Source organism: Pseudorca crassidens, chromosome 5 (assembly GCF_039906515.1).
Source record: "Pseudorca crassidens isolate mPseCra1 chromosome 5, mPseCra1.hap1, whole genome shotgun sequence".
Lineage (NCBI taxonomy): Eukaryota > Metazoa > Chordata > Mammalia > Artiodactyla > Delphinidae > Pseudorca > Pseudorca crassidens.
In genome coordinates, this window is record NC_090300.1 from 55,528,676 (window position 1) to 55,546,524 (window position 17,849).

Below are 17,849 nucleotides of genomic sequence, written 5' to 3' on the forward strand. Positions count from 1 at the left end.
CATGCTCTCTTGATTACTGTAGCTTTGTAGTATAGTCTGAAGTCAGGGAGCCTGATTCCTCCAGCTCCATTTTTCGTTCTCAAGATTGCTTTGGCTATTCAGGGTCTTTTGTGTTTCCATACAAATTGTGAAATGTTTTGTTCTAGTTCTGTGAAAAATGCCAGTGGTAGTTTGATAGGGGTTGCATTGAATCTGTAGATTGCTTTGGGTAGTATAGTCATTTTCACAATGTTGATTCTTCCAATCCAAAAACATGGTATATCTCTCCATCTATTTGTATCATCTTTAATTTCTTTCATCAGTGTCTTATACTTTTCTGCATACAGGTCTTTTGTCTCCTTAGGTATGTTTATTCCGAGATATTTTATTCTTTTTGTTGCAATGGTAAATGGGAGTGTTTGCTTGATTTCACTTTCAGACTTTTCATCATTAGTGTATAGGAATGCAAGAGATTTCTGTGCATTAATTTTGTATCCTGCAGCTTTACCAAATTCATTGATTAGCTCTAGTAGTTTTCTTGTAGCATCTTTAGGATTCTCTATGTATAGTATCATGTCATCTGCAAACAGTGACAGCTTTACTTCTTCTTTTCCGATTTGGATTCCTTTTATTTCCTTTCTTTTCTGATTGCTGTGGCTAAAACTTCCAAAACTGTATTGAATAAGAGTGGTGAGAGTGGGCAGCCTTGTCTTGTTCCTGATCTTAGTGGAAATGCTTTCAGTGTTTCACCATTGAGGACGATGTTGGCTGTGGGTTTGTCATATATGGCCTTTATTATGTTGAGGAAAGTTCCCTCTGTGCCTACTTTCTGCAGGGTTTTTATCATAAATGGGTGTTGAATTTTGTCAAAAGCTTTCTCTGCATCTATTGAGATGATCATATGGTTTTTCTCCTTCAATTTGTTAATATGGTGTATCAGGTTGATTGTTTTGCGTATATTGAAGAATCCTTGCATTCCTGGAATAAACCCCACCTGATCATGGTGTATGATCCTTTTAATGTGCTGTTGGATTCTGTTTGCTAATATTTTTTTGAGGATTTTTGCATCTATGTTCATCAGTGATATGGGCCTGTAGTTTTCTTCCTTTGTGACATCCTTGTCTGGTTTTGGTATCAGGGTGATGGTGGCCTCGTAGAATGAGTTTGGGAGTGTTCCTCCCTCTGCTATATTTTGGAAGAGTTTGAGAAGGGTAGGTGTTAGCTCTTCTCTAAATGTTTGATAGAATTCGCCTGTGAAGCCATCTGGTCCTGGGCTTTTGTTTGTTGGAAGATTTTTAATCACAGTTTCAATTTCAGTGCTTGTGATTGGTCTGTTCATATTTTCTATTTCTTCCTGATTCAGTCTTGGCAGGTTGTGCATTTGTAAGAATTTGTCCATTTCTTCCAGGTTGTCCATTTTATTGGCATAGAGTTGCTTGTAGTAATCTCTCATGATCTTTTGTATTTCTGCAGTCAGATGTTAATTCTTTTTCATTTCTATTTCTATTGATTTGAGTCTTCTCCCTTTTTTTCTTGATGAGTCTGGCTAATGGTTTTTCTATTTTGTTTATCTTCTCAAAGAACCAGCTTTTAGTTTTATTGATCTTTGCTATTGTTTCCTTCATTTCTTTTTCGTTTATTTCTGATCTGATTTTTATGATTTCTTTCCTTCTGCTAACTTTGGTGTGTTTTTGTTCTTCTTTCTCTAATTGCTTTAGGTGCAAGGTTAGGTTGTTTATTCAAGATGTTTCCTGTTTCTTAAGGTGGGCTTGTATTGCTATAAACTTCCCTCTTAGAACTGCTTTTGCTGCATCCCATAGGTTTTGGGTTGTCGTGTCTCCATTGTCATTTGTTTCTAGGTATTTTTTTTATTTCCTCTTTGATTTCTTCAGTGATCACTTTGTTATTAAGTATTGTTTAGCCTCCATGTGTTTGTATTTTTTACAGATCTTTTCCTGTAATTGATATCTAGTCTCATGGTGTTGTGGTCAGAAAAGATACTTGATACAATTTCAATTTTCTTAAATTTACCAAGGCTTGATTTGTGACCCAAGAGATGCTCTATCCTGTGAATGTTCCATGAGCACTTGAGAAAAATGTGTATTCTGTTGTTTTTGGATGGAATGTCCTATAAATATAAATGAAGTCCATCTTGTTTAATGTATCATTTAAAGCTTGTGTTTCCTTATTTATTTTCATTTTGGATGATCTGTGCATTTGTGAAAGTGGGGTGTTAAAGTCCCCTACTATGAATGTGTTACTGTCGAGTTCCCCTTTTATGGCTGTTAGTATTTGCCTTATGTGTTGAGGTGCTCCTATCTTGGGTGCATAAATACTTAAAATTGTTGTATCTTCTTCTCGGATCGATCCCTTGATCATTATGTAGTTTCCTTCTTTGTCTCTTCTAATAGTCTTTATTTTAAAGTCTATTTTGTCTGATATGAGAATTGCTACTCCAGCTTTCTTTTGGTTTCCATTTGCATGGAATATCTTTTTCCATCCCCTTACTTTCCGTCTGTATGTGTCTTTAGGTCTGAAGTGGGTCTCTTGTAGACAGCATATATATGGGTCTTGTTTTTGCATCCATTCAGCCAATCTGTGTCTTTTGGTGGGAGCATTTAGTCCATTTACATTTAAGGTAATTATTGATATGTATGTTCCTATTCCCATTTTCTAAATTGTTTTTGGTTCGTTATTATAGGTCTTTTCCTTCTCTTGTGTTTCTTGCCTAGAGAAGTTCTTTTAGCATTTGTTGTAAAGCTGGTTTGGTGGTGCTGAACTCTCTCAGCTTTTGTTTGTCTGTAAAGGTTTTAATTTCTCCATCAAATCTGAATGAGATCCTTGCTGAGTAATCTTGGTTGTAGGTTTTTCTCCTTCATCACTTTCAGTACGTCCTGGCACTCCCTTCTGGTTTGCAGAGTTTCTGCTGAAAGATCAGCAGTTAACCTTATGGGGATTCCCTTGTGTTATTTGTTTTTCTCTTGCTGCTTTTAATATGCTTTCTTTGTATTTAATTTTTGATAGTTTGATTAATATGTGTCTTGGCATATTACTCCTTGGATTTATCCTGTATGGGACTCTCTGTGCTTCCTGGACTTGATTAACTATTTCCTTTCCCACATTAGGGAAGTTTTCAACTATAATCTCTTTAAATATTTTCTCAGTCCCTTTCTTTTTCTCTTCTTCTTCTGGAACCCCTATAATTCGAATGTTGGTGCGTTTAATGTTGTCCCAGAGGTCTCTGAGACTGTCTTCAGTTCTTTTCATTCTTTTTTCTTTATTCTGCTCTGCATTAGTTATTTCCACTATTTTATCTTCCAGGTCACTTATCCGTTCTTCTGCCTCAGTTATTCTGCTATTGATCCCATCTAGAGTATTTTTCATTTCATTTATTGTGTTGTTCATCATTGTTTGTTTCATCTTTAGTTCTTCTAGGTCCTTGTTAAATGTTTCTTGCATTTTGTCTATTCTATTTCCAAGATTTTGGATCATCTTTACTATCATTATTCTGAATTATTTTTCAGGTAGACTGCCTATTTTCTCTTCATTTATTAGGTCTGGTGGGTTTTTATCTTGCTCCTTCATCTGCTGTGTGTTTTTCTGTCTTCTCATTTTGCTTATCTTACTGTGCTTGGAGTCTCCTTTTTGCAGGCTGCAGGTTCGTAGTTCCTGTTGATTTTGGTGTCTGTCACCAGTGGCTAAGGTTTGTTCAGTGGGTTGTGTAGGCTTCGTGGTGGAGGGGACTAGTGCCTGTGTTCTGGTGGATGAGGCTGGATCTTGTCTCTCTGGTGGGCAGGTCCACGTCTGCTGGTGTGTTTTGGGGTGTCTGTGGACTTATTATGATTTTAGGCAGCCTCTCTGCTAATGGGTGGGGTTGTGTTCCTGTTATGCTAGTTGTTTGGCATAGGTTGTCCAGCACTGTAGCTTGCTGGTCGTTGAGTGAAGCTGGGTGCTGGTGTTGAGATGGAGATCTCTGGGAGATTTTCGCCATTTGGTATTATGTGGAGCTGGAAGGTCTCTTGTGGACCAGTGTCCTGAAGTTGGCTCTCCCACCTCAGAGGCACAGCACTGACTCCTGGCTGCAGCACCAAGAGCCTTTCATCCACACGGCTCAGAATAAAAGGGAGAAAATATAGAGAGATAGAATTAGTAGAAGTAGGAAGAAAGAAAGAAAGGAGGGAGGGAGGGAGGAAGGAAGGAGGGAAGGAAGGAAAAGAAAAACGGATGGATAGAACCTTAGGACAAATGGTGGAAGCAAAGCTATACAGACAAAATCTCACACAGAAGCATACACACTCACAAAAAGAGGAAAAGGGGAAAAAATCTTAACTCTTGCTCTCAAAGTCCACCTCCTCAATTTGGGATGATTCGTTGTCTATTCAGGTATTCCACAGATGCAGGGTACATCAGGTTGATTGTGGAGCTTTAATCCGCTGCTTCTGAGGCTGCTGGGAGAGATTTCCTTTTCTCTTCTTTGTTCTCACAGCTCCCAGGGGCTCAGCTTTGGATTTGGCCCCGCCTCTGCGTGTAGGTCGCTGGAGGGCATCTGGAGGGCGTCTGTTTTTTGCTCAGACAGGATGGGGTTAAAGGAGCCGCTGATTCGGGGGCTCTGGCTCACTCAGGCCGGGGAGAGGGAGGGGCGCGGAGTGCGGGGCGGGCTTGCGGCACGCCGTGCGTTCTCCCAGGGTAGTTGTCCCTGGATCCCGGGAACCTGGCGGTGGCGGGCTGCACAGGCTCCCCGGAAGAGGGGTGTGGATAGTGACCTGTGCTCGCACACAGGCCCCTTGGTGGCGGCAGCAGCAGCCTTACCGTCTCCCGCCTGTCTCTGGGGTCCGAGCTTTTAGCCGCGGCTCGCGCGCGTCTCTGGAGTTCCTTTAAGCAGCACTTTTAATCCCCTCTCCTCGTGCACCAGGAAACAAAGAGGGAAGAAAAAGTCTCTTGCCTCTTCGGCTGCTCCAGACCTTTTCCCGGACTCCCTCCCAGCTAGCCGTGGTGCACTAACCCCTTCAGGCTGTGTTCACGCAGCCAACCCCCGTCCTCTCCCTGCGCTCCGACCAAAGCCCGAGCCTCAGCTCGCAGCCCCGCCCGCCCCGGCGGGCGAGCAGACAAGCCTCTCGGGCTGGTGAGTGCCGGTCGGCCCTGATCCTCTGTGCGGGAATCTCTCCGCTTTGCCCTCCGCACCCCTGTGGCTGTGCTCTCCTCCGCGGCCCCGAATCTCCCCCCTCCACCTCCCGCAGTCTCCGCCCGCGAAGGGGCTTCTAGTGTGTGGAAACCTTTCCTCCTTCACGGCTCCCTCCCACTGGTGCAGGTCGCGTCCCTATTCTTTTGTCTCTGTTTTTTCTTTTTTTCTTTTGCCCTCCCCAGGTACGTGGGGAGTTTCTTGCCTTTTGGGATGTCTGAGGTCTTCTGCCAGCGTTCAGTAGGTAGTCTGTAGGAGTTGTTCCACGTGTAGATGTATTTCTGGTGTATCTGTGGGGAGGAAGGTGATCTCCGTGCCTTACTCTTCCACCATCTTCCCCCGAGGTCCGTAAAGCATTCTTAAAAAGAATGAAAATTGTATGTATATGCAGGTGACTGATTTTTTTTGCCTCACAAGACATAACATAAACAGTTTAATATATACGTAAGAATGTAAAGCGAAATGATTCACATTCATATCCCTGTTCAGACAGCAATAATTTTTACATAAAGTATTTAAATATAAACACTGAAGATGAGAAAAGGGTAGCAAACTGCAAGAAATTATTACCTATTGGGAGTCAAAATTTGTGACAAATTATTAATATTGTTGGTGCTCAGATTTGTTGCATTATGAAAACCTTCGAAGAATCTGAAAATTTATAGAGCTCCACATTTAACTTAATGGCATCTCTGTATAAATTTATTTTGTATCATTTTTAGAATATAGTATTGGGATGTGTATTGATTCTTCGTGGTATCACACAAGTTACTGGGAAGAAAGATCTTCTCTTGACCTTGAGAGAACTATTTTAAGGACTTGGAGCCTACATATTTTTTTAATAGTTTGTGATTTAATTCCCTAACACAGAAGTTAAATAGGCTGTGACCGTCTTATTGCACATTTTCTTCATCTTTGTGTAAATAAAGGGTCAAATCCCAAGCAAAGTAAGAATAGATCAAGGTGGGAATATCTAAAAGCTATCATTTATCTTGCTGAGTCTTAAGTTTTTTAGGTTTATAGGTCCGTTTAAGTATCTGATGCAGGATATGACCCGTTCTATCAGAAAAATATTCATGCACACATCCATTTTAAATTGCATATGAAACAAATTTATATTCAGTTTCATGGCGTTCAGGTGTAGGGCCCCTGGTTCATTGGGAAACTGGTAGGTGCTGTGCACTGTGAGGGCTGCCTGGCATATAACAGAACAGCATAGTCTGTGCTCTCAGAGCTTCTGGGCCCACTGGGGTGGAAGCAGCGTGCCCCCAAGAAGCAGCTCAGTAACACTACCTTGGCCTGTCCTCTGGCTCAGGAGCAACAATTCCTGCCCAGCATTGCACCCTCTACAGAGGAAGTCTGCAGGGTAGTGAATTCCCACTGTAGCTGGGGGGCAAGGGAGGTGAAATCTGCCTTTTGTAGTCATGTGATATCGGAGGAATTAATTCACCTCTCTGAGCCTCAGCTGTCTTGTCGAAGTGGAGATACTAATTCTCTACCTCAGGGTTACTGTGAGCGTCAGATCTGTTCAGTCATGAGAGGGCGCTGTGTAGATGGCAATGCTGGGCAGTTATGTCTCCCTTTCCAGTTCCTGGGAGAAGGATGGCATTAGTAAAGAGATGCAGGCCTTGGCCCAGATCCCAGCCTCCAGCAGCCTCCCCCAAAGGCTCTCTGTTTCAAAGATTTCAACTACACAGCATGTTGCTCTGAATTAAGGGTCACTGATTCTTCATTTCGATTATCTGGGTATTACTTTAAATCCTCTCATTTGGAACAAACATGTCAAAATTACTTTAAAATATATTGCACATCAAATCAAGGACAGAAATAGTCTTTGTAAAAATAATATTGCTTGTATACTTACTGTGATATTATGATTGGTTACTTCAATAAAGATAATCTTAAATGGAACTATGCCTTTTAAATTGGGTTGAGGCAGGAGGAAGAGCCTGTAATGGTGCCCCTGTCAAAATGAATGAAAACAAAGGGGTAAGAGGCATGGCCTGCTGCCCTGCCACGGTGAGAGGCACAGTCCCATGAAAAGTCACCTCAGCTGTGCTGCAGGCCTGATGACCTTACTGATTTTGCGATCTCGTGGCTGTGATTATTTACACAAAAACAAATCAGTTATCTCAAACCTCAGGAACCAGAATCCTCAGGAAATGGAGTTTTGGGATTGTTTTAATTTTTTCCTTGACTAAGATCCAAAAGGCTTAATAAGCATTGTTGATTACTATCAATACACTGAAAACAACTCAATCCTTGTTAACGATTCCATTTTGTATAATCATGGCTGTACCTGTTCTAAACCCTGTGGTTTGTGTGCGGGTTCTGATACTTAATGTTCACATGTACTTGCTGCTGGTAATTTTCCTCTCTTTTCAAACAGTGCGGTATAAGCATATCTACTGTCAAGTATTTAAGGGTTCTAATTAGAGAGCATTCATTCATTGAGCACCTGCTTTGTTAATAGCCATTGTGCTGGTTGCTCTGGAGATAATAGAACACAGTCCCACGCTCAGTATATTTATCATATATATACTTTTAAAGAAAGATAATATTATTGTGTTGACAGTGCTTGTGAAAAGGGGGAGCTCTTCTAATTAAAACAATAAGAATAGCTAAAAGAAAAACATTTACAAATTAAAGCCCAACTTTCAATTGGACTTGTCGTTGAGGAAGTTCCCTTCCATTAGATATTCATTTTTCCTTCACTAAGCTTTTTGCTTAATGGTTATGAGAACAGTAGCACTCCTTTGCTTTCAAAATATCAATACATTTTTAGGGATCTTTAAGGAGTTAAGAGTTGGGAAGTACCATCAAAATTAATATATAAAGTCGATGTTCAAGATTCCATGAATTGGGTTTCTGGGAAATTAAATATACTTCTGAGCCAACTTTCTTAGAAGGAGCTAGCCATGCAAATCCTGGAAACCATAGAAATCATTTAATACTACATATAAATGAACATTTATATGTACTTTCCAAAAGTCTCTCAAACATCTGTAGGGATAGGTTATGAATTAAGTGATTTTCAGCCATGAGGTCATTGTTTGGCATAAATTAAGAGGCCACGTCACAGAAATGCTGCCCAAGCCTTTCCTTGGCACAGACTGGGTTGGGGAGCTGCTTTCCATACATCATATAGGAAAGGCAGTGCTTTCCTTCTGGGGCAGTGGACCCAGGGCGGGGTGATCTGGAAGTGTTTCGTGGAAACACCAGGGAGGCTGTGGGACTCCCTGGGAAGACAAAGTCAGAAGGTCAAGAGAAGCGGACCTGGTATCACACCGTAGTCATTGGATGAGGACTGAAGTGGGGAGGACGGGTTCCACCAAAGACATGGAACCAGTGGAGCTGGAGCAGTTCCAGTGGTGAGCAGGGGTGTTTGAGTTAGATGTGGGATCTCGTCTGGGGTCTACCACTACCCTTATCCACCTGAGACCTTGAGAAATTAATAGCTTTCTGACCCTCAGTTTTATCGTCTCTAAAATGGGAGTAATACCTGCCAGAGGAATCAGGAGGATTAAATTTGATAAAGATGACTTATCTCCAGTATATTCCTTTCACAAAGCATTTTTCACATAGTTTCTCACTTAATACTCAATCCCTCTTGGGGTTACGTTAGGTACTGTAACTGTCCCCATGTTAAAGATGAAAAAAAATAAGGCTCAAAGCTGTTACTTGCCCGAGGTGACAAACCTAGAAAGGGTCAGAGCAAGGACGTAGACCTGGAATCCTGATGCCAGTTCCTGGTCCTGCCGTTGAGAAGAAGCTGCCCAGTGCCTCCCAGTGGCCAAGTCAGACTAGACCCAGTTCCCCGGGGTTGCACAGAAGAGCTCCAGCAGCTACAATATTTCACCCTTTGATAAGGGTAAACATTCAAGAGGTGAGGCCTCCAAAAGAATTGATGAAAGAGGTGTATCGAGAAACCTTGCAGCTAAGGCTTAGATGGCAGCTTTTCTCCAACTCCACAGCCTGACATTAACTTACCACCACCATAGAGACAGAACAGATTGTATACCTGGGCCATTGCAGACAGGAACCCAGAGCTCAGATGGCAAAGGGGTTGGTAGTATGCTGTTCCCAAAGGTTGCAAATCATTCCCTTCGTGAATGGTCCCAACAGTTTCGAAGAAAAGACAGTACCAACTTGAGCATCTAAATTTGGGAAATTAAGAACATTCACAATGAAAAGGTCTCTTTAAAGAAAAAAAAAGTGTACACCATACACCATTGTTTTCCTGAGACCACCCACATGTTGGGAGATAATTCATAGACAGTGCTCTCATGGTGTAGTCCGAACTCCTGAATAGCTTGGGGCAGTCACCATGACAACAAGCTCACCTTAAAATAGCCATTTAACTAACTCATCATTGGAACAATGACCTAGGAGAAAGAAGTGGTCTCTCAGGATGGCTGGGGGTTTTCTTACAGCTCTTTTGTTCTTGGTTGCTCCAGCCCAGTTCTGTCTGTAACCCCACTTGCTAAGACACATGCCACAATCTTTAAAGAAACAGTAACTCACCAGGAGGAATGTGCTTCAAATCTTATAAAGGAATATATGAGAAACAGAATTGGTTTTCTGGGGCTTAATCACTAAACGAAAATACAGTAAGACTCTTCAAGTCTACTTCTAAAGTTCGAAAATGGGGGAGGAAAAATCTTAAAAAGGCTGACTATCAGGTGAGCACTGGAAGTCCGACCCCTTTTCTAAACTGTGACCCTCTTGCTGTCTTTGTTTGCTCAACGCTAAGTGAGTGGCCAGTGCACTTAGGTTCTCTGGTACCATGTCCTGCTTCTTGTAGAAGTTTACGTGCCAGGCTTTAGAAACACTGAATCTTTGTAGATTCCCACTAGCTCTCTATAGCTGGAGAGTATTTCAGACAAAGTTGAAATTGTTGGAAATACTCTATTTTCTAGGGAATTTGTATTAATGGGCAAAATTCACATCTTTACTTAAGGTGGCCTGCCACTAGGTTGAAAATGCCCCTGTCACTTTTAATCACTGTATTTTAAGAATATATTTGGAGTTGTTTTAAAGTTCTAAATAGTAGTAGTAGTAATAATAGCTAACTTTTTCTCTGCACTTACCCATGTACCAGGCATGTTTTAAGCACTTTACAGAGGCTAACTCAGTGCCACTCAGCTACAAAGTGTTCAGCTAATTTTAATTTCTTGTTTAATTATTTCATCAGCCAAATCTCTTTACTGATTTGGTTGAGTTCCAGCTAGTTTCTTCCTATCTCTATTTCATATAAGACATGGATTTGTCTGTAATTTTAAGGCGGTTATCATTTCCTCTGAGTGTTTTGAGGATCGGTACCACTTTGATTGATTGAAGAACCACGTGAGATCTCCCTCTACCACCTTCCCTCAAAGATACCTATTTTCTTCAGTCAACTCAAAGGTTTATAATCTCTAAGTAAACTGGTAGATTTCAAATCCTCATAGTAGGAAGCCTCATGGTGATTATATCAGTGTTAACAAAGGGGAAGAAAATATCCTAGATTCTCAACGGAAAAAGGACAAGTTGGTCAAACAGACAGGAAACACTTAAGACAGACCATTAAATTAATTAAATATTAATTTGTGATAAATAGGACTGCATCAAAAATTTTCTTAAGAAATGATTAGGGAAGAGACACAAAACTGGGAGAGAATATTCACAACACATACCTGACAAAGAACTTACATCCAGATTAAGGTGCCACTACAAGTAAAAGCAAACAAATTAAAAATAGGCAAAACAGTTGAACACACACACTCCTCACAAAAGAAGGTATGTGAGTGACCAAATGAGCATATGAAAAGGTGAGAAACACTTAGGCATCAGGGAAATGCAACTGAGGTACCATTCTCACCCATTTGCATGACTAAAATATAAATGACTGACAGTAACAAATGTTGGTGAGGGTGTGGAACAACTGGAACTCTCGTGCTTACCTTGCAGGAGTGCAGAGGGATGTGCTTGGGACAGCTTTCTCATGCAGTTAGATGTAGACTTATACCCAGCCCTTCTAGGTATTCACCCAAGAAAAAGAGAAACTTAAGTCCTCAAGATCTGTACAAAAATGTTCATAGTACTCTTACTATATAAAAACTCCAAACTGGAAACAATGCAAATATTGGTCAAAAAGCAAATGGATACATCAGAGTGTAGGCATATGATAGAGTACTTATTCTTCAGTAAAAGGAACAACTACTGAATCGATTACATGGAGGAACCTCGTAGGCACAAGAGTGCGTAGTGTTTGATTGCATTTGCATGAACTTCTAGAGTAGGCAAAACAAATTACAGAATGAGAAGTGAGAAGAGTTCTTACCTCTTAGGGGTGGAGGTGGGCTATCTTGATGGAGTAGTGTTAAATGGTGTAGTCAGTAGTCGAAGGATCATTCAACTGAGACTTTGCACTTTATTTCTATAATTTGTTTTTAATATTCTTTGCAGCAAGGTCAGAGAGCCCTTTGTATGAATTAAGTCACCTGCTGATTTATAGCCTAAATTATTAAAATTTAGCTAGATGCGTCATCATTACTTGTATCACCTGTATTTCTGGTCAGTGCCTTATCTCCTGTCAAGAGCAGAGTCACTGAATTTATTTTATTTTATTCAGAGTAGGTCAGAATACTTTACAGATGAAATATAGACTGGGACAAATGCCTTTCCATGTACTTTTTGTTGTTGCAGAGTTCACATAAACCAAGCCAGGTCTACAAGGCCCCCGATGTTACACAGTTATTACTTTAGAGACCACAATGTTGTTATAAATTTATTGACCGGGACTTTTCTTTTTCTTGAAGGTGTACAAGGGAGAAGAAGCCACATTCCAAATCTCAGGCCTCCAGACCAACACAGACTATAGGTTCCGCGTGTGTGCGTGTCGTCGCTGTTTAGACACCTCTCAGGAGCTAAGCGGAGCTTTCAGCCCCTCTGCGGCTTTTGTACTACAACGAAGTGAGGTCATGCTTACAGGGGACATGGGGAGCTTAGATGATCCCAAAATGAAGAGCATGATGCCTACTGATGAACAGTTTGCAGCCCTCATTGTGGTTGGCTTTGCAACTTTGTCCATTTTATTTGCCTTTATATTACAGTACTTCTTAATGAAGTAAACAAACCCAGCAAAACTAGAGGTATGAATTTAATTAATGCTACACATTTTAATACACACATTTATTCAGATACTCCCCTTTTTAAGCCCTTTTGTTCTTTGATTTATATACTTGTTTTACAGATTTAGCTAGGAAAAAAAAATATCAGTGTTTTGGTGCACCTTTTTGAAATGCAAAACTAGGAAGAGGTTAAACTGGATTTAAAAAAAAAAAAAAAAAAGAAACAAACCAGATACCAAAAGCTAAAGCTAGCTTACGTTTTCTTTTCAATTTTTCAGATTTGCCTTTATTCTGTTTTCACTGATGTCTTTTGCAAGCCTTTGATTTTTTTTTTTCCATGTCACCATTTAGTAATTTATATTCACCTGTCACTTCTTATGTCTTGATCATCTGTACCTGTGAACATGAATCACAGTGTGTGTAGTTACAGGGCTAGGATTTCAGTGTTGTCAGAGTATCACCACACAACCACACACAGAAGATGTGTTCACTCAGATAAGGCTGCCCTAAACAACCATTTTGTCACTCAGTTATTTAACTGTGTTTAGCTCATTGAGATCAAAATGTGTACTTTAAAATGTTTTAGTAATCTGTATTTCTTATGATTTTAACACTATGAGCTGCCTGTCTAAGAAATCAAGTAACCAAAATGCATCTATAAATTATGGAGCATTGTAGATTGTACCACATCAATTCATAGCAGTAACTTCTCGAGGGCATTGTGCAATAGTTAGTTTCCTTGTTCAGCTATTTTAAAAGCTGCTTTAACTTGTTTGTCTGTCTTTGTATATAACTACTTCTGATCTAATCACTAGAGTTATTATATTCTGTTATGTTTGACCAGAATTATATGACGAGAACTGGTGACAGTTTAGTGCCTCTGCCCATTGTCCATGACTTACACTAATTGTGATCAATCTTCTTACACATCAGCTCATTATTTTTGAAAAATTTGCCTTTAGGCTATTCAGTGAAGTATCAAAGAAGTGATTGAATTTCAATAGCTTAATTCAGTGCACATAATACTAATCTAACAGCAGGTGAAAATTGATAAAGCCCAAAAGAGTCATCTCAATTTGTAGTTCCTGTTCTTGTGGGGTTGACCTGGCCATGTGTGGAGAGGGAATGGTATTTGGTGGTAATAAGCACAGGGTGTTTGTTTGGGGGTCAAGGAGCCTAGATTATCTCCCTGGATCTGTCACTAACTTGCTGCGTGATCTGAACACGTCACTTTACCTCTCTGTGCCTCAGTTTTCCCATGCATTAAAAATAAAAAATAAAATGGGGATTCTAATGTTCGTAAGTGCTTTGAGATCCTTGATCTATAGGTGCTATTGGAGTGCAAAGTGTTACTCTTGCATGTTTATTCTGAGTCATGAGATAATCGATTTTAACCCAAAGTCATTGGATTATTTATATGAAGTCCATAATGTTCGCGTACCTCAGGGACATTTAAGAGTTGGAGGTGCAAATATATTCCAAAAGGGTGCAACAGACACAGTGTATCCCCCTGCTTCTGTTTTTGTATATTTTTGCTACTTGGTTTTTCTTGATCATAGCTATTTTGTGCTTGGTCTGTGTTGTCTTAAAATGCAGTATCCTGTACTAGCTTATAATATTCCCATACCAAAGTCATGGGGAAACCAACATTATTTTGTTTTTGGTTTATTTATACTATATTCTGCATACAGTACTTTAAATGCCAATTACAGTGCAATCTTTATTTATTGTAAAATTTTTTAAATGTACTTATGTACTAATTTTCCCTTGTAGCATGTTATTTTTTTGTGTTTTATACTTTTGTAATTTTAGGTCAGTCTCGTTCCTTGGCAACATCTGTAGTATTGTCATTCTTCTGACATTTTCTTGTGTTTTTAAAGATAAAGAGCATCTAGTGCATTAAATGCCAAAAAAAATCCATTGTCAGCGATTGAAACGTTTACATGTACCCAAGAAAAACATAATCATCTCTTGAAAGAAAGTGCTAAGATCAGTGAATTATTCTGTGTGCCTACGTTGATGTAATTAATAAGTACTACTAGAAAGTTCTGTATTTTGTTATTGACTAGAATAATTAGTTTAATTAGCCTTGCAAACTGATGGCATCAAGATGAAATTTTTTTGCCAAAGTTCTGGCCTTGCGTAACTCATCCCTCTATTTAAATGTGTATTATGATCCACTGTAACGCTGCATCTGCATTTTCTGAAACAATCTCATGCAGGTGTTTTGGGGAGAAGGCATTTTTTAAGCAATGAAGATTCAACTGAGTACGAGAACCCTGTCTGCAGGAGAAAAAAATAAGTCCCTTTTTTGGAAACACTTCAGAACTGCTGCTATAAAGAAATTCTCTGAATTGGTTGGATTTTTTTTTTAATGAAATAATACTTTAAGCCAAAATTGCTATGAATATTTGATCTTTGAGATTTTCATGCTATCTGTTTAACCACCAGAAAGCTGTTGTGTGTGAAACACTAGCTGACGGCACTTTATTTTATTGCTCTCCCTTATTCGGCATCATTATAATCCCTTCAGTCAAAAAGTTATTACACTATCTGGCACTGTTTTCTATCACAGATATGTATATGTGATATTGATATAACTATATATGTATTGCCATTACACATGAACAATAAAATAAAGTGTTATGTTAACCTTCTCTCTTTGCCCTTTTGTAATATGTAGGAACGAGTGAGTGGCTTTCTGATGCTCTATATGTCAAACTCCTCCCTGGCACAAGAAAATTCCAGTCATGTGAAGCAAAATGCCCTTTGTCCTCAAAGAAATTGTTTAAAAAGAAAACAACGTTTTAAAAAGATTTTTTGAATATTACCTGCCTTGTTCTTATCAACTTGAAACGTTGGCATTTTCTAACCGTGTCTTGTTGGCTACAGTAATTCAGTATTCCTGTCAAAATTGAAAAGTGCCCTAACTGAATGTGTTTGAATGTTATCCTTGCACAGTTCTTTAAATTGAAAGACAAAATGTTTTACCTCACTGTTGGACATACATTCCAAGCTTTTCAACTTTAGGAGAAAAAAAAAAATAATCGTATGTTTTCCTGTAAATTTTAGACTATTTCATATACATTGTATTAAAACTGCCATATCAATTTTAATGTATAGATTTTGCAAATACTATGCTATATGTAATACCTAACTGTATCTGTAGTGTATATGTAATATATTTATGCCCAATAAATGTTTTAATTCTTTCTGACTTAAGTAGGGTTCTTCTGCCATGAATAGGATTGCTTTTGTTGTTGTTACTTTTTAAAAACTTAAACCACATCCCAGAAGTTGTAAATTCAAATGTGTTTATAGGCCAGGCAAGTGGCATAGCGCAGGGTGTTTGCTGTACCGTCTAAAGGGGCGACTGCCACCCTGCTCCTGGTTGAGGTCCTGCAGGATTGCCACCCACAATCACGTAGGCTGATGTTTCAGAAGTAAAGCAACTACACCCCAATTAAAATAAAAAAAGCAGCAGCAGCTACAAATCCAGATGTCCCTAAATGGGCCAACTAACATGGGATTGCGGACCGTAAAGGCCCATGGGCTGTCAGTCCTTTGTCAGAGTCTGTGGGGCTAAAGAGTGTGTCTTTAACATTTTATCTATATACCAGACTCAGGAGCCCAGGTCTAGCTCTTTTCACTTAGCACCTGGGGTGCACCTTCTCCATGACAGACTCGCACAGTTTTGACCCCCTTCCCTCCTCCGGGTCTCATTCAACAACAACAATAGCAATAAAGTGTAGTGTTCCCACTACAGTCATGGTTTCACCCTGATGTTTAGATTGTTTTGCTTGGAATCCCTACTATCTTTTTTATCCCCTGAGGGAAAAATGAATGGGGGAACCGATTGTTTATAACTAAAAGCTTTCTTTCGCATAAAGAATGGCGATAATCATTCTTTTGGGTAAAAGTGACAAGCTGAACACATCAAATTTTCCATGCTCCCGACACTCCCCTCCTGAAAACACAGTAAAGGATTTTTTTTTTGAAGTCATAACTGCTCTCAACACAGAAGAATGGGAATTGTTAGCACCAGAAGTTTGGAAACCTGACTGAAGAAAGCTGAGTTCTCATTTAGCGGGGGAGAAAATGAGCACCGACTCAATTTACATGCAGAATACACTGAAGGCTCGAAAACTGACAGAAGCATGTCACTTTAAAGTGAGGGTGAAGAGGGAGAGGCGCCTCAAATAGCATTGGTAGAAAGCTGCTAAAAGGGCCATTACATCTACAAAATCCCTCCCTACTTTCAGCTGGACAACTGCTCCTCCGCCCTTGCAGAAACCAAAAGTTATCCACAGGAGAAGGTAAACTAGGCCCTGGACTTAGCGAATGTTAGTCTTGCCGGAAGACGAAGTGGTTCAGCCAGAGCACCCTTTGGTGATACTTCTCAGCCTTGGCTACACAGTGACACCACCCGGGAAGCTTTTCAGAATCCCTGTGTTCAGACCCTGCACCAATAAAATGAGTATTTCTGGAGTATCAACGTTTTTTAAAGCTCCCCAGGTGATTCCATTGTACAGCCAAGATCGAGAACCACTGTCCTACGGTGAAACTCTTGGTCAACAATCCTCTACCAGCTTTTTAGTCCTCCAGCTTAGCCAAAGGTAACCTGACATCTGATGAAAGCTGCTAACATGAATGAAAAGTCCAAAGCCAACAACTTGGAAGAATCAGAGGCTAAGGGAGAAGAACCTTCAGAAAATGATCCTATCCCCAGAGAGATGAGGAAAAAACAAGTCATCTGTAGACTAAGGATAGGATGCTATGGAAGAAGGACACGTGAAGAACACGGGAACATTCTTGGAAATTAGAAACTCAGCAGAAGGGTTGGAAGCTGGAATTGAGACTAACCTAAAAATAGAGCAAAAAACACAAAGATAAGATCAGGATCAGACCAGGACATTCAATATCTAAACAATAAGGACTTCAGAAAGAATAGAAAGTGTAGGGGAGGAAATCATCAAACATCTGAGTTTCCGTAGTGAGAGGGCACGAGGGAGCTCAACACAGCGGATGGGACTAGAACCCCTGTCAAGGCACACCATCTTGAAATGTCCAAACAGTGGGACCAAGAGAAGCTCCCCAACACGCTGAAAAACCGGTCACACAGAAGCGCTAGAAGTCAGAGTAGATGTGTTCTTCTCAGTAGCAACACTGGAAGCGAGGAGTCCGTCAGGCAGGTATGTCAAGATTTTGAAAGAGAAAGGTTTCCCACCTGCTTACTCTCAGTCAAGGGTAAAGTATCATGAAGCCATTTTTAGAAGTTGGAGCCCTCACAACTTTGCCTCCCATGCACCCTTCCTCAGGAAGCTGCTAGAGGGTGTGCTCTCCTATATGAGTGGATAAACCAAGAAAGAAGCATCCGTGGGGTTCCGCCTTCAGTGCTGTTCACGCAGGTCAGAAGTTGGCTCTCTGGCCCTTTGCCTCAGAAGGATTTATGCAGCTTTCATTTTATCCCTTCCCTACCCCCCAGTCATGGTGGGTGAGCACACGCACACACACACATGCATACACACACATGCATACACTTCCCTCTACAGAGGAAAGACAGAATGACCCTTCTAAAC

The 17,849-nt window shown here is 40.2% G+C and overlaps 1 protein-coding gene across 3 annotated transcripts in view; it reads left to right on the forward strand.

The window, feature by feature from the left end:
- FNDC3B (fibronectin type III domain containing 3B) overlaps window positions 1-15,487 on the forward strand; it is a 358,179-nt gene extending 342,692 nt beyond the window's left edge. For all 3 annotated transcript variants that reach the window (XM_067738062.1, XM_067738064.1, XM_067738065.1), the window contains exon 26: window positions 11,959-15,487. In XM_067738062.1, coding sequence (XP_067594163.1) covers window positions 11,959-12,270 — 312 coding nt within the window. In that variant the 3' untranslated portion in view covers window positions 12,271-15,487. The remainder of the gene's footprint in view (window positions 1-11,958) is intronic.
- Window positions 15,488-17,849: the final 2,362 nt, after the last annotated feature.